A 15659-nucleotide genomic window follows, 5' to 3' on the forward strand; every position below is an offset into this window, starting at 1 on the left:
ACACCTCGCGGCACAACGCCTCTCCCCTATTTGACCTAGATAGTTTGTGTGTATGCATTGATATGTAGGCTACGTGTGCCTTTTTAAAAATGTATGTAGTTCTGTCCTTGAGCTGTTCTTGTCTAATGATGTTCTGTATTATGTTTCATGTTTTGTGTGGACCCCAGGAAGAGTAGCTGCTGCTTTTGCAACAGCTAATGGGGATCCTAATAAAATACCAAATACCAAATAACATGGCACAAGTGGGCGGGTGGTCTCTGTTGTGCTCTATTGTGGGGGGGAGGTCTCTGTTGTGCTCTATTGTGGGGGGGAGGCCGATGACATTAGAGAGCACCCACCAGACCAACTTCTTCAATTGCCAACTCCTTGAGTTTCACAATTGTGTCTAGAAAAAGACAATTGTTTACCCTTAAGTGTGAGTAATTTACTCTATTTATACTTGTAATATATTTTTTCAATGGAAAAAGTAAAATAAATACTGTAGCTGGAGTGTGTCTTTAATGTGTTGCATGTGGTATGCTTGTCTCTTGCTTGACAGACTGATTTAGCCTAATTGTGAACACACAGTACTTATCTCTAAAAGCTAAATGGACAGTGTATAATCAATTTAGTTATGTTAATAGTATGGGCAAGAAACCCTGTTGTCACGTTCCTGACCTGTTTTCCTTTGTCATGTATTTGTTTTAGTTGGTCAGGGCGTGAGTTGGGTGGGTTGTCTATGGTTGATTTTCTATGTTGGGATTTTGTGTTCGGCCTGGTATGATTCTCAATCAGAGACAGCTGTCAATCGTTGTCCCTGATTGAGAATCATACTTAGGCAGCCAGGGTTTCACTTGTGTTTTGTGGGTGTTTGTTCCTGTGGAGGTTTTGTTGCCACACAGGACGGTTTCGGTTTTGTCACGTTGGTTGTTTTTGTATTTTGAAGTGTTTTGTTGATTTTCATTAAAAGAATGAACACTAACCACTCTGCGTTTTGGTCCCCCCCTTCTGTCAGCGAGGACAGCCGTAACAGAAACACCCACCACAAGAGGACCAAGCGGAGTGGAGAAGGGCAGCGACAGCAGCAGAGACAGACAGGGGAATGGACATGGGAAGACGTCTTGAACGGCAAGGGTTGCTACACATGGGAGGAGATCCTGGCTGGAAAGGATCGCCTCCCATGGGAACAGCTGGAGGCAGCGAGGAGAGCAGAGGCAACCGGAGAGAGGAACCGGAGGTATGAGGGTACGCGGCTAGCACGGAAACCCAAGAGGCTCACCCAAAAATTTCTTGGGGGGGGGGGGGGGCTAAAGGGGAGTGTGGCGAAGCCGGGTTGGATACCTGAGCCAACTCCCCGGGCTTACCGTGGAGTGAGAGGGCGTCGTACTGGTCAGACACCGTGTTATGCGGTGGAGCGCACGGTGTCCCCAGTACGCGTGCTTAGCCCAGTGCGGGCTATTCCACCTTGCCGCACTGGGAGGGCTAGGTTGGGCATCGAGCCGGGTGCCATGAAGCCGGCCCAACATATCTGGCCTCCAGTACGTCTCCTCGGGCCGGCGTACATGGCACCAGCCTTACAGGTGGTGTCCCCGGTTCGCCTGCATAGCCCAGTGCGGGCTATTCCACCTCGCCGCACTGGCAGGGCTACGGGGACCATTCAACCTGGTAGGGTTGGGGAGGCTCGGTGCTCAAGAGCGCGTGTCCTCCTTCACGGTCCGGTATATCCGGCGCCACCTTCCCACCCCAGCCCAGTACCATCAGTGCCAACACCACGCACCAGGCTTCCAGTGCGTTTCCAGAGCCCTGTTCCTCCTCCACGCACTCTCCCTGTGGTGCGTGTCTCCAGCCCAGTGCCTCCAGTTCCGGCACCACGCACCAGGCCTACTGTGCGCCTCAGCAGGTCAGAGTCGGCCGTCTGCCCAACGCCGCCTGCGCTGCTTGCCTGCTCAGCGCTGCCTGAACTGTCTGCCTGCCCAGCGTGGTCTGAACTGTCTGCCTGCCCAGCGCTGCCCGTCTGTCCCGAGCCGTCAGAGCTGCCCGTCTGTTCAGAGCTGCCCGTTTGTCCCGAGCCGTCAGCCAGCCAGGACCAGCCAGAGCCGTTCAGCCAGGACCAGCCAGAGCCGTCCAGCCAGGACCAGCCAGAGCCGTCCAGCCAGGACCAGCCAGAGCCGTCCAGCCAGGACCAGCCAGAGCCGTCCAGCCAGGACCAGCCAGAGCCGTCCAGCCAGGACCAGCCAGAGCCGTCCAGCCAGGACCAGCCAGAGCCGTCCAGCCAGGACCAGCCAGAGCCGTCCAGCCAGGACCAGCCAGAGCCGTCCAGCCAGGACCAGCCAGAGCCGTCCAGCCAGGATCCGCCAGAGCCGTCCAGCCAGGATCCGCCAGAGCCGTCCAGCCAGGATCCGCCGTCCCTCAGCCCGGAGCTGCCGTCCCTCAGCCCGGAGCTGCCGTCCCTCAGCCCGGAGCTGCCGTCCCTCAGCCCGGAGCTGCCGTCCCTCAGCCCGGAGCTGCCGTCCCTCAGCCCGGAGCTGCCGTCCCTCAGCCCGGAGCTGCCGTCCCTCAGTCAGGTGCTACCCCTCAGTCAGGTGCTACCCCTCAGTCAGGTGCTACCCCTCAGTCAGGTGCTACCCCTCAGTCAGGTGCTACCCCTCAGTCTGTTACTGCCCTTTGGAATAGTGGGATTGACATGGAGGGTGAATATTGGGAGGAGGCCACGGAAGCGGGGGTTGACTATGGTGGGGTGGGGACCACGACCAGCGCCAGAGCCGCCACCGTGGACAGACGCCCACCCAGACCCTCCCCTAGACTTTGTGCTGGTGCGCCCGGAGTTCGCACCTTAAGGGGGGGGTTCTGTCACGTTCCTGACCTGTTTTCCTTTGTCATGTATTTGTTTTAGTTGGTCAGGGCGTGAGTTGGGTGGGTTGTCTATGGTTGATTTTCTATGTTGGGATTTTGTGTTCGGCCTGGTATGATTCTCAATCAGAGACAGCTGTCAATCGTTGTCCCTGATTGAGAATCATACTTAGGCAGCCAGGGTTTCACTTGTGTTTTGTGGGTGTTTGTTCCTGTGGAGGTTTTGTTGCCACACAGGACGGTTTCGGTTTTGTCACGTTGGTTGTTTTTGTATTTTGAAGTGTTTTGTTGATTTTCATTAAAAGAATGAACACTAACCACTCTGCGTTTTGGTCCCCACCTTCTGTCAGCGAGGACAGCCGTAACACCTGTAATAATAACAATATTCAGAATGCTGCTTCAAAACATTTATTTGTCACGAAATAACACAGCTTCTTTTAGACTTTATACAACAAAAAATACTTACAATTTGGATGTGTAAGTACAGAGTACATAGGTACAGTCAGAGCTCATAGCGCACTGTGCTTACTGCCACACAAGACAGAGAACGTAACTCATCGAGGTGAGGAAATGTTCAGCTTGCCAAAAGCACCATAGTGTCAACACCTGTCACTTGCCCACGCAGGAAAAACAGAGACACACTGGTAGAGAGACACATACAGTTGTTTGCAGTTAAAATCTTAAACTATGTGCAAAGTTGTACAAAAATCCATTTAATATTTTGTTATCCCCACATCCACCAACATTTGATTATTTCAAAGGCTGTATCTGTTGAATTTAATTGTATGGAATATAGTAGTTTACAATATAATATCCTATGAATAAATACTGAGATTATAACAGGGTAAACTACTTGGATAGAGGAGAAAAGCTACCTGAACAACTACAGTTGTTTAGATTTCACGTAAGCTTTGGGAATCATTCTGTACTCATGAAAACATCTTTAAGGCCATTGGTTGCTTGTGTCATATATTTACATAAACAAATGTATGTTTAAAATATGTATGTTTACAATAACTAATAAATAGTGATAAATAAGAGACAAAAACATATTTTTGAGTACAACACTAAGGTGAGCTACAGACACTTGTGAGGTTGGTAGCCGGTAGTGAGAGTCTCATGCTTATTTTTATCATTCTAAGGACTGTGATATATAGAAAACGCTAATAACATCAAGGCAATGTTGTAGTTACATTATTATTATACAGATAAATGGTAGATGTTTTACCGCAATCTCCAAACGTGACAAACAGACAAATATACACCTCATAGGTAACAAAATAATCAGTTCTCAGGACTTGACTGAAAACTTTAGATATGGGAATGTTATGATTATCACGTTGAGACATTGTTACATTGTCATGACATCTTACTGCCCTCTCGAACACTGTGCTATCAGACAGGGTAGTGAGTAACTGGGTGTGAGAGTGCAATCCCTCTCTGAGGCGGTCAGTGTAATCCAGCACTGTGAGGGAGAGTAATCTGTGCGTGTGTGTAATCTAGATCAAGCTATTGGGCAACCGCAGGGACTGCTGCAAATCTGTCGGATTACAGAGGCCTCATGAGGATAAGGGATGTCCTATGGCTGGCATAGTCTGACAAAACACCCAATTCCTGTTTGTTAATATGCTTCTAAGCAGCAGCACCACCAAATACCCTGTTCAGGTACATCATGAACTGGGTTTGTGCTTGCAAAAAGCATATATTAAAACACATGTTTATAACTCTCGTCTCGTATTATCACTCTTGTGTATGAGGAGAAATGAGAACAAAACCATAGCTAAAATAATCCAGGTGCTTTTATATCAGATGGTTGTATAATCTAATCTCATGCTAGCACACAGAAGGGGAATGGGTCGCTGTCTAGTTATTGTGCATTGGGAGAAAAAAAACTTCTCAGTAGATATTAAGTTGATTGAGACTGCAAAATCTGGGACACATAAGAGTGAGTGAGGTCATTGGATGGGAGTCAGTGGATTAAGTGAGAGGTTGAAAGGTCTACTCCGCCTTAGAAGAAGAGAGTGACAATCTCATGTGATGGAGACAGAGAAAGTTAACAAGTGGAGTCAGGTCATTATGATACGAAGCGAGGTACAAAAACATCCCAAAACAGAACATAATATGTGTGTGATATGCCATCAGTGAAATGCAAAACTAAAATTATAAAATATACTGTTTCACAGCTCAGAAACTACATGAAACAAGTCCAAAATAATATTTAAAACAGAAAATGTATGTAAATGATTTGCGTTTGGCTGAGCAGCCACCAGTGTTGGGGAATGGGGGGGATCTTGAGGTTGTCCCAGGGGTTGTAAGTGGACCCACATGACCCACTGACAGAACCTAGTCTTTCCTCAGGCAAGAATAATGTGTGTGTGTGTGTGTGTGTGTGTGTGTGTGTGTGTGTGTGTGTGTGTGTGTGTGTGTGTGTGTGTGTGTGTGTGTGTGTGTGTGTGTGTGTGTGTGTGTGTGTGTGTGTGAGAGAAAGCAAATGTGAATATGTGTTTGTACATGGGTGTGTGTGTAAACAAAGGTCCATTCATTCCAGTGCTTGCAAAACGAAAAATGCCGCAAATCAACATGTGCTATCAATGTATGCTATGATCAAAAGCACCATCCTACTTCCAAACACATTCAATTGTGAGTGACTGAGAGACATTAAAAAGTGGATCAATTGAGGAGTTGAGAGAAATGCTAACAAGGAAATAACATCTGTGCTGATTTATCTACCATTTTAAAAAATACAGTGATTATAACCAATAGCAATATCCTAAACAATGCTAGATAGCTTTATTACTATGTTCCCATATTAACAGATACAATATGTAAAAATAAATATAAATATGTTTCATAATGAGAGAGCGTAAATCTCATTGTGTGATGTGTACTTACTAATGCAGAGAAACACAGCCTTGTGGCAGTACACACTGATTGTATGAGGCCAGTCACGAGAGGGAAGTCAGAGGAGAAGAGAGTGAGGTAATGTATGAGTAGGAGCAGATAGATGATAACGGCCCACTGAAATAAAAATGGCTCCCTTCCTAGTTCCTACACATCATCTCTTTGCCTGCTGCTCTTCAGCAGACTGGGCGGGGGAGGGGGTGGTGTGGAGGGCGCTGGCGTCCCCATGTCCGTTCGGCTGCACTGACTGGACTGTCTCTACCAGGCTGCCACTAGGGAGCACCACGTACCTGGCAGCCATGTCCTTGGGCTGCAGCTCCCTCAGGCCCTCCTTACTGTGCCATATCCCATAGCCAAAATACACCAGTAGACCTAGAGAGGTGCAACATATACTGTTAGGACCAAAACACATGCTTACAGAATCACACACATATGTTGTTGTTATTGTTATACTGTCATACTGTATGTGCTTATTTATTGAGAAGACACAGCTATAGCAGGAATATGGTGCTAGGAATTGATTACTTAGACATGGCCCAGCCCCTGTCATGTTCAATATTCCCTGTGAAGCCTCTGTAGGCAGACAGGCAGTGTTGGGTAGGTTACTTTCTAAATGTAATCCGTTACAGTTATTAGTTAGGTCTACCTGAACAAAATTGCAAACAGTAACGTAACGTTTGGATTTCCCAAACTCAGTAATGTAATCAGATTACTTTCAGTTACTTTTAGATTACTTTCCCCTTAAGAGGCACAGGTTAGTAGCTGGCACAAAGTCATAAAATGTGATTATAAACCTAAACTTAACCACACTGCTAACCCTAATGCCTAACCTTAAATGAAGACCAAAATGCAAATTTTTTGTTTTCATTGATTTTTACAATATAGCCCATTTTGAATTTGCAGCTGACCCATCTAGCAGAAATCGCTCCGTTTTGCCTCAAGGACAAGACTCGTCCCAATAAATATCAACCTGTTTAAGAAGCATTAGAAGAAGACAAAAATGAATTACCTCTATTGCAGGATAAATCAATGTTAGAGTTTACATAGTTGGCCATAAATGGATGTTGCATTTTTCTTTTTGGGTTGGTTATGTACAGTAGGCTTCTTCTAACCCATTGCTTTCTACTACAGATAATACGGTTAGGCTATATCTTTACATTTAAAAACAAATCTAACTGGGTCTGCCAGATTTCCAGTCATTCCAATGAATTTAATACCCATTGATCTTCAAGAATATGAATTGAAAAGATGGAAATATAGATTAATATGGAAATATGGATCAGCCAAATTGTTTTATCTGAGCATAACCCAAAAACTAAGGACTAATCAGCCTAATCTGTTTGTTTTTGATTTTGTTGTCATGGAGGACTGATAAGGCTCATTGCTTCGAACTGCAAAAAAAATGCAGCCCTCGGAATAGTGTGCTTTGAGCACTACCGAAAGTGCTATTTGATGTGAAAAACTAGATGGTAATTTTCCATGAAGAGAATAAAAGCCCCACTAGTGGTCTTCTTAAATTAAACTTGTTTTTTACAATAATGGAGCACAATACCATGAGGCAGTTTAGAAGGGATGAACTCAAACTTTTATTCCATAGGCTAGGATCCTCACTGCAGCTGTTGCAAGAGTGCTTTTTTCACTAGTTGTCCACTGGGGCGTATTCATTACTCCGATTCTGTTGCAAAACGTTTCTTAAACGGAAGCAAACGGAACAAAACGGGGAGGGACCTACCTGAATTTGTCCAACAGAAACTCTAGTTTTGCTCTGTTTGCTTCCATTTGGTTCTTAAACAGTCAATGGTTTCCGTAATGAATACACTCCTGACCGCAAAAACAATGATTGATAAGCAGTTTAAACTTCTTCAATTCAACCATTATTGGGTTAAAATACACAGCATATACATTAGTGAACATCCATCCACAACAACCACAATATGTAAGGCGCAAATAAATTAGAGAGCAGCAGTGTGATTCACATCAATGCGCTATGTAGCCTAAATATCTTCTAACTGCAGCAGGTGCAGGCTAGGAAAGGGTTAACTCACTCCAGTCAAGCCTTGACTTACTTGGTAGGTTTACTCACTGTAAACACAAAAAGTAACCTGCATATGTTTTAATACAAGAATGTGCTATGTACTAATAATTTAATAAAACCCTGTTTCATATCCTGTTGTCTATGATCAACCAGTAATAAGTATCCATACTATTTGTCCATCATTTAGGTTAATAAGTGGCACAGTATTTCAACCACTGAATGCAACAGTTCCAGTTCTGTCTGACATGATGTTTGGTTTACAGGACGTGTCTGCGCTACATAGCACATGGTCCTCACACAACACACATTTGTGCCATTAGTGGAAGTAATCTTACCTGCAGCCACCCATACGGTAAAGCGGATCCAGGTCATTGGGCTGAGCTTCAGCATTAGGAACACATTCATGAGGATGCTTGCACCAGGGATGAATGGGACCAAGGGTACCTAGAAAAATGACAACCGCAAACAACCATCATTCTGACATGTATTAAAATGTGTCAAATAATCAATGCCTTCCTTAATTCAATAAGTGCTTGTCATTGAAAAAAAGGAAGTTGGAGAGCCTAAAAGACCACTAGTCTTGACTCAAATATTAAAAGTCCCAATAGGAGTACTTAATATAATTCAAAAGAATGATCAGGTCTTAATGACAAGATTTTATATTAGGTTGGTGCCAGAGGGAACGTGGGCCATGCTTGAGCTCACAGAAACAGCTTTTGTTTTGTATGAACAGCAGATCAACCACACAGCAGAGAGTGAGTGTCTGCTGTGACTCAGCCTCAGAGCTAGGTGAAAATGTCACATTAAATGTTGCAGTTCCTATCTACTGGGCTCGAGTCAGACTGAGTAGAATTTAACATATCTAAAGGTGGAGAGACAGCTACAAAAAAGTCTTAAAACACACAGAGTATTCTTGGTTTATCATAACTACATAAAGACTTAGGGAAATATAACAGGCTGTTTGCTCAAATAAAATGGTATTTGTCACATGCTTCGTAAACTTCAGGTGTAAACTAACAGTGAAGTGCTTAATTACCCTGCCTTCCCAACAATGCAGAGAGAAAGAAAACAGATAAATAATAGAAAAGTAACAATAAATATGCAATGAGTAACGATAACTTGGCTATATACACTGAGAATACCAAACATTAGGAACACCTTCAGGGCATGAACTCTACAAGGTGTCGAAAGCGTTCCACAGGGATGATGGCCCATGTTGACTCCAATGCTTCCCACAGTTGTGTCAAGTTGGCTGGATGTCCTTCGGGTGGTGGACCATTCTTGATAGACACGGGAAAATGTTGAGCGTGAAAAACCCAGCAGCGTTGACAAACTGGTGTTTGACAAACTGGTGCGCCTGGCATCTACTACCATACCCCGTTTAAAGGCATTTAATTTTTTTGTCTTGCCCATTCACACTCTGAATGGCACACATACACAATCCATGTCTCAATTTTATCTAGGCTTAAAAATACTTATTTAACCTGTCTCCTCCACTTCATCTACACTGACTGAAGTGGATTTAACAAGTGACATCAATAAGGGATCATAGCTTTCACCTGGATGCACCTGGTCAGTCAATATCATGGAAAGAGCAGGTGCTCTGAATGTTTTGTATAGTCAGTGTACACAGTACTGAGTTGATGTGCAGGGGTATGAGGTAATTGAGGTAGATATGTACATATAACTAGGAATAAAGTGACAGATATTAAACAGTAGCAACAGCGTATGTGATGAGTCAAAAAAGTTAATTAAAAAAGGGTCAGTGCAGATAGTTACAGTTCAGGAAGGAGACGCGTTCTGTCTCCTAGAGATGAACGTACTTTGGTGCGAAAAGTGCAAATCAATCCCAGAACAACAGCAAAAGACCATGTGAAGATGCTGGAGGAAACAGTTACAAAAGTATCTATATCCACAGTAAAACGAGTCCTATATCGACATAACCTGAAAGGCCGCTCAGCAAGGAAGAAGCCACTGCTCCAAAACCGACATAAAAAAGCTAGACTATTTGGAAGACCCATTTGCAACCAAGCTTTAACTTCCTGACTGATGTCTTGAGATATTGCTTCAATATAGCCACATAATTTTCCTTCCTCATGAAGCCATCTATTTTGTGAAGTGCACAAGTCCCTCCTGCAGCAAAGCACCCCCACAACATGATGCTGCCACCCCCGTGCTTGACGGTTGGGATGGTGTTCTTTGGCTTGCAAGCCTCCCCCTTTTTCCTCCAAACATAACGATGGTCATTATGGCCAAACAGTTCTATTTTTGTTTCATCAGACCAGAGGACATTTCTCCAAAAAGTACGATCTTTGTCCTCATGTGCAGTTGCAAACCGTAGTCTGGCTTTTTTTATGGCGGTTTTGGAGCAGTGACTTCTTCCTTGCTGATCGGCTTTTCAGGTTAGGTCAATATAAGACTCGTTTTACCGCTGTTTCCTCCAGCATCTTCGCAAGCTCCTTTGCTGTTGTTCTGGGATTGATTTGCACCTTTCGCACCAAAGTACGTTCATCTCTAGGAGACAGAACACGTTTCCTTCCTGAGTGGTATGACGGCTGCGTGGTCCCATGGTGTTTATACTTGCATACTATTGATTGTACAGATGAACGTGGTACCTGTAGGCGTTTGGGAATTGCTCCCAAGGATGAACCAGACTTGTGGAGGTCTACAATTTTTTTTCTGAGGTCTTGGCTGATTTCTTTTGATTTTCCCATGATGTCAAGAAAAGAGGCACTGAGTTTGAAGGTAGGCCTTGAAATACATCCATAGGTACACCTCCAATTGACTCAAATGATGTCAATTAGCCTAACAGAAGCTTCTAAAGCCATGACTGGAATTTTCCAAGCTGTTTAAAGGCACAGTCCACTTAGTGTATGTGGACTTCTGACCCACTGGAATTGTGATACAGTAAATTATAAGTGAAATAATCTGTCTGTAAACAATTGTTGGAAAAATGAATTGTGTCATGCACAAAGTAGATGTCCTAACCGACTTGCCAAATCTATAGTTTGTTAACAAGAAATTTGTGGAGTGGTTGAAAAATTAGTTTTAATGACTCCAACCTAAGTGTATGTAAACTTCCGACTTCAACTGTAGTTAATCAAATAGCTACCTGGGCTAACTATTTAGCAGTCTTATGGCTTGGGGGTAGAAGGTTTTCAGGGTCCTGTTGGTTCCAGACTTTGTGCATCAGTACCACTTGCCATGCGGCAGAGAGAACAGTCTATGACTTGGGTGGCTGGAGTCTTTGACAATTTTTAGGGGCTTCCTCTGACATCGCCTGGTATAGAGGTCCTGGATGGCATGGAGCTCTGGCCCAGTGATGTACTGGGCCGTACGTATTATCCTCTATAGCGTCTTGGGGTCAGATGCCAAGCAGTTGCCATACCAAGCGGTGATGCAAGATGCTCTCAGCGGTGCAGCTGTATAACATTTTGAGGATCTGAGTGCCCATGCCAAATCTTTTCAGCCTCCTGAGGGGGAAGAGATATTGTCATGCTCTCTTCACGACTGTGTTGGTGTGTGTGGAACATGATAGATCCTTAGTGATGTGAGGAACTTGAAGCTCTCGACCCGCTCCACTATAGCCCTATCGATGTGAATGGGGGGCGTGCTCGGCCCTCAATTTCCAGTAGTCCACGATCAGCTCCTTTGTCTTGATGACGTTGAAGGAGAGGTTGTTGTTGAGGGTCAGCATGACGGATGTGTTGTTCCCTACCCTAACCACCTGGGGGTTGGCCCATCAGGAAGTCCAGGATCCAGTTGCAGAGGGAGGTGTTCAGTCCCAGTGTCCTTAGCTTAGTGATGAGCTTGAAGGGCACTCTGGTGTTGAACGCTGAGCTGTAGTCAATGAAGAGCATTCTGTCATAGCTGTTCCTCTTGTCCAGGTGGGAATGGGCAGTGTGGAGTATAATAAAGATTTCGTCATCTGTGGATCTGTTGGGGCGGTATGCAAATTGGAGTGGGTTCAGGGTGTCTGGGATTCTCTGCCTCAAACCCTATTACAGGGGCTGAGTCACTGGTTTACTGGTGCTCTTCCATGCTGACCCTAGGAGGGGTGCTTCACTTGAGTGGGTTGAGTCACTGACATGATCTTCCTGTCCGGGTTGGCACCCCCCTTGGGTTTGTGCCGTGGGGCAGATCTTCGTGGGCTATACTCGGCCTTGTCTCAGGATGGTAAGTTGGTGGTTGAAGATATCCCTCTAGTGGTGTGGGGGCTGTGCTTTGGCAAAGTGGGTGGGGTTATATCCTGCCTGTTTGGCCGGCCCTGTCCGGGGGGTATCGTCGGACGGGGCAACAGTGTCTCCGACCCCTCCTTTCACAGCCTCCAGTATTTATGCTGCAGTAGTTTATGTGTCGGGGGGCTAGGGTCAGTGTGTTATATCTGGAGTATTTCTCCTGTCTTATCCGGTGTCCGGTGTGAATTTAAGTATGCTCTCTCCAATTCTCTCTCTTTTTCGCTTTCTCTCTTTCTTTCTTTCTTTCTTTCTTTCTTTCTTTCTTTCTTTCTTTCTTTCTTTCTTTCTTTTTTTTCTTCTCTTTCTTTCTTTCTCTCTCTCTCTCTCGGAGGACCTGAGCCTTAGGACCATGCTTCAGGACTACCTGGCCTGATGACACCTTGCTGTCCCCAGTCCACCTGGTCGTGCTGATGCTCCAGTTTCAACTGTTCTGCCTGCTGCTATGGAACCCTGGCCTGTTCACTGGACGTGGTACCTGTCCCAGACCTGCTGTTTTCAACTCTCTAGAAACAGCAGGAGTGGTAGAGAGAGACTGAATGATCGGCTATGAAAAGCCAACTGACATTTACTCCTGAGGTGCGGACCTGTTGCACCCTCTACAACCACTGTGATTATTGTTATTTGACCCAGCTGGTCATCTATGAACATTTGAACATCTTGGCCATGTTCTGTTATAATCTCCCCCCGGCACAGCCAGAAGAGGACTGACCACCCCTCATAGCCTGGTTCCTCTCTAGGATTCTTCCTAGGTTCTGGCCTTTCTAGGGAGTATTTCATAGCCATCGTGCTTCTACACCTGCATTGCTTGCTGTTTGGGGTTTTAGGCTGGGTTTATTTACAGCACTTTGTGACATCAGCTGATGTAAGAAGGGCTTTATAAATACATTTGATTGATTTGATGATGGTGTTGATGTGAGCCATGACCAGCCTTTCAAAGCATTTCATGGCTACAGATGTGAGTGCTATGGGGCGATAGTCATTTAGACAGGTTACCTTGGCATTCTTGGGCATAGGGACTATGGTGGTCTGCTTGAAACTCTGCAGGCAGACAACGTTATACAACTAATAATTCTAAGGCGAGGGTCTAGTTCTGCTTCCCTAACTTTATGTGTAGGCATATACAATAAAGTAAAAGTCAACAAAATTGTGAACTGCTTTGCATTTACACTTTGGGCATTAAATGAAAAAGTGAGAATTTGTTTGGCTCACCTGGAAGGTTTTGGTGTTGATATGTGGTTCATGGGCATATATGACGACCAGGCTGAGGAGGAAGGTCGAGCCAAACACCACTATTAGCACGGCGAAGCTCCACGTAGGCAGCTGCAGCTGGTTATTCCCAAACACAAACACGGCACAGAGGGACACAGAGCTCACCATCACCGCCAGCACAGAGAAGGCCACCACCTCCCCCGGCTCAAAGTTCCCTAGCAACCTGCCCAGGTAGGGCTCCCAGCGGGCCTTCAACACCCCTGGGGCACTGCGTTCCCTGGTCTTCTGCATCTCCACCAGCTGTAGCTTGTCTGAGAAGGACTCATACTCCTTCAGCTCCCCGCTGTCCTGAGCTATGATCTGGGACTCTGAGGCTTCGGGTGAGAGCTCTGGGTTGTAGTTGGTGTTAGGGGAGGTAGTGGAGTTAGCCTTGGAACTGGTCTTCTCCTTCTCAGGCTGGAAGCGCAGCACGATGACACTGGCTGCCACAAAGGTGTAGGCCAGGAGGGTACCGATGGACAGGAACTGGACCAGGGCCTCCAGGTCAAAGATGAGGGCCATGACGGCCATGAGGAGGCCAAACACCAAGATGGCATTCACAGGGACCTTGGTGACAGGGTTGACCTTGGCGAAGAAGGCGAAGAAGAGGCCATCCTCCGCCATAGCGTAAACAATCCGAGGGAGGGAGAAAAGGTTGCTGAGGAGCACTGTGTTCATGGCTGGAAGAGGGGATGGACAGAGAGTCACATGATCATCAATGCAATCAAAACAGAGAGCTACTGTATGAAGTCAAGATAAATAAAAGTCATACACATTTGCCCTTCAATCAATTATATCATCAACAGACCCAAAGAACTCAATGGCATGATACATTGGTGTGGTTACAGTGGCTAAGTCTTTCAAGAGACACTTACCACAGATGGACCCTACTGCCACGATGTAGCCAGCCCAGCTGTAGCCTCGGCGGAAGAAGGCGTCAGACAGAGCTGAGTTGGGATCGAGGGAGTGCCAGGGCACCATGAGAGTGAGGACAGTGGAGACCAGGATGTAGGCTGTGGCTGCCATGCACAAGGAGATGGCTGTGGCCATGGGAATGGCTCGCTGGGGGTTCTTTGCCTCCTCGCTTGAGGCTGCAATCACATCGAAGCCAACAAATGCGTAAAAGCAGGTGGCTGTGCCCGCCATAACCCCAGACACACCGAACGGTGCAAAACCTCCTTCTTTCTGGCTCCAGTTGACTGGGTCGGCCAGCATGAAGCCAAACACCAAGATGAAGAGTATGACAACCAGACTAACAGCGGAGAAGATGTGGTTGAGCCAAGAGGAGACTCGCACTCCGAAGGTTATGAAGATGGTGGCAACCACTAGAATCCCGGCGGCCAGCAGGTCAGGGTAGTGGGCGATATAGGGAACATTCCACTTCATTATGTGGTTCTCTGTGTAGTTCTGGATAGTGTGGTTAAACATGGAGTCCAGATAACCACTCCACGCCCGCGCCACCGCGGCCCCACCAATCATGTACTCCAACACTACGTTCCAGCCGATGAGAAAGGCCCATATCTCTCCACAAGAAACATAGGTGAACATGTAGGCTGAGCCCGTTCTGGGCACGCGAGCTCCGAACTCAGCATAGCAGAGGGCGGCCATCAGGGAGGCGATGCCTGCTATGAGGAAGGAGAGAACCACGGCAGGTCCCGCGGTGTCCTTGGCCACAGTGCCAGTCAGGACGTAGAGGCCAGAGCCCACCATGCCCCCAACACCCAGGAGGGCCAGGTCCACCATGGTCAGGCAGCGTTTCATTGATGTCACCATCAAATCATCATCCAGGGTCTTCAGTCGGTTCAGCCTTTGGCAGAAACGCACTGCCGGGACACAGCCACGCTCACAGGTCGCCATGGTTACAGGATTACAACTTATCAGTCAAGATGCTCAAACTGGATCCATTCTCCTCCTGATCAATTGACCTGAGAGACAAAAATACATATACATACCATCATACAGGGACAAAGCCTGTGGCCGCAGAGCAGGTAGACAAAAGCAACTCATCCTAATGAGGGCTTCATCTAACCTTTATCTGAATGACTCCACCCCCTCACCACTGCTGCCTATTTCTGAGCATGTTGTATTACACCTCTGTCCTTACCAAGTGGAAGCTGGAAACTATTGCTTTTCTATTTTTAGAATTGAAGACTAATATTCTTCAACTTGGCATATTAGGATAGCTTGATACATTTCAGTTAGGACTATCTGAGTAATGTAAAATCTATAAATATGCATATCTATAAATTATGCAATTGAATACATGTGTTGAACGATATCATTTAGTCTATTACTGATTAATAACTGTCCATGATAAAGATATCTGTTTGATCTGCTCTGACTGTTTGACACGTCTTCTATTCACTTGAAGACTAATGTTGAAGGTAATTTCCTATTGTAGCAAATGT

At 45.9% G+C, this 15659-nt stretch overlaps 1 protein-coding gene across 1 annotated transcript; it reads right to left on the minus strand.

Moving 5' to 3' along the window:
- Positions 1 to 2887: 2887 nt before the first annotated feature.
- LOC120054476 (cationic amino acid transporter 4-like) lies at positions 2888 to 15108 on the minus strand (the record flags this gene model as incomplete). The annotated part of the gene is made up of 5 exons (XM_039001901.1): positions 14127 to 15108; positions 13213 to 13931; positions 8101 to 8209; positions 5959 to 6102; positions 2888 to 2934 (listed from the first exon to the last, which is right to left on the minus strand). Coding segments are annotated over exons 1-5 (2001 nt in total), but the record flags the coding sequence as incomplete, so codon positions are not given.
- Between the last annotated feature and the right edge of the window lie 551 nt (positions 15109 to 15659).

The sequence above is a fragment of the Salvelinus namaycush genome, chromosome 1 (genome assembly GCF_016432855.1).
Source record: "Salvelinus namaycush isolate Seneca chromosome 1, SaNama_1.0, whole genome shotgun sequence".
Lineage (NCBI taxonomy): Eukaryota > Metazoa > Chordata > Actinopteri > Salmoniformes > Salmonidae > Salvelinus > Salvelinus namaycush.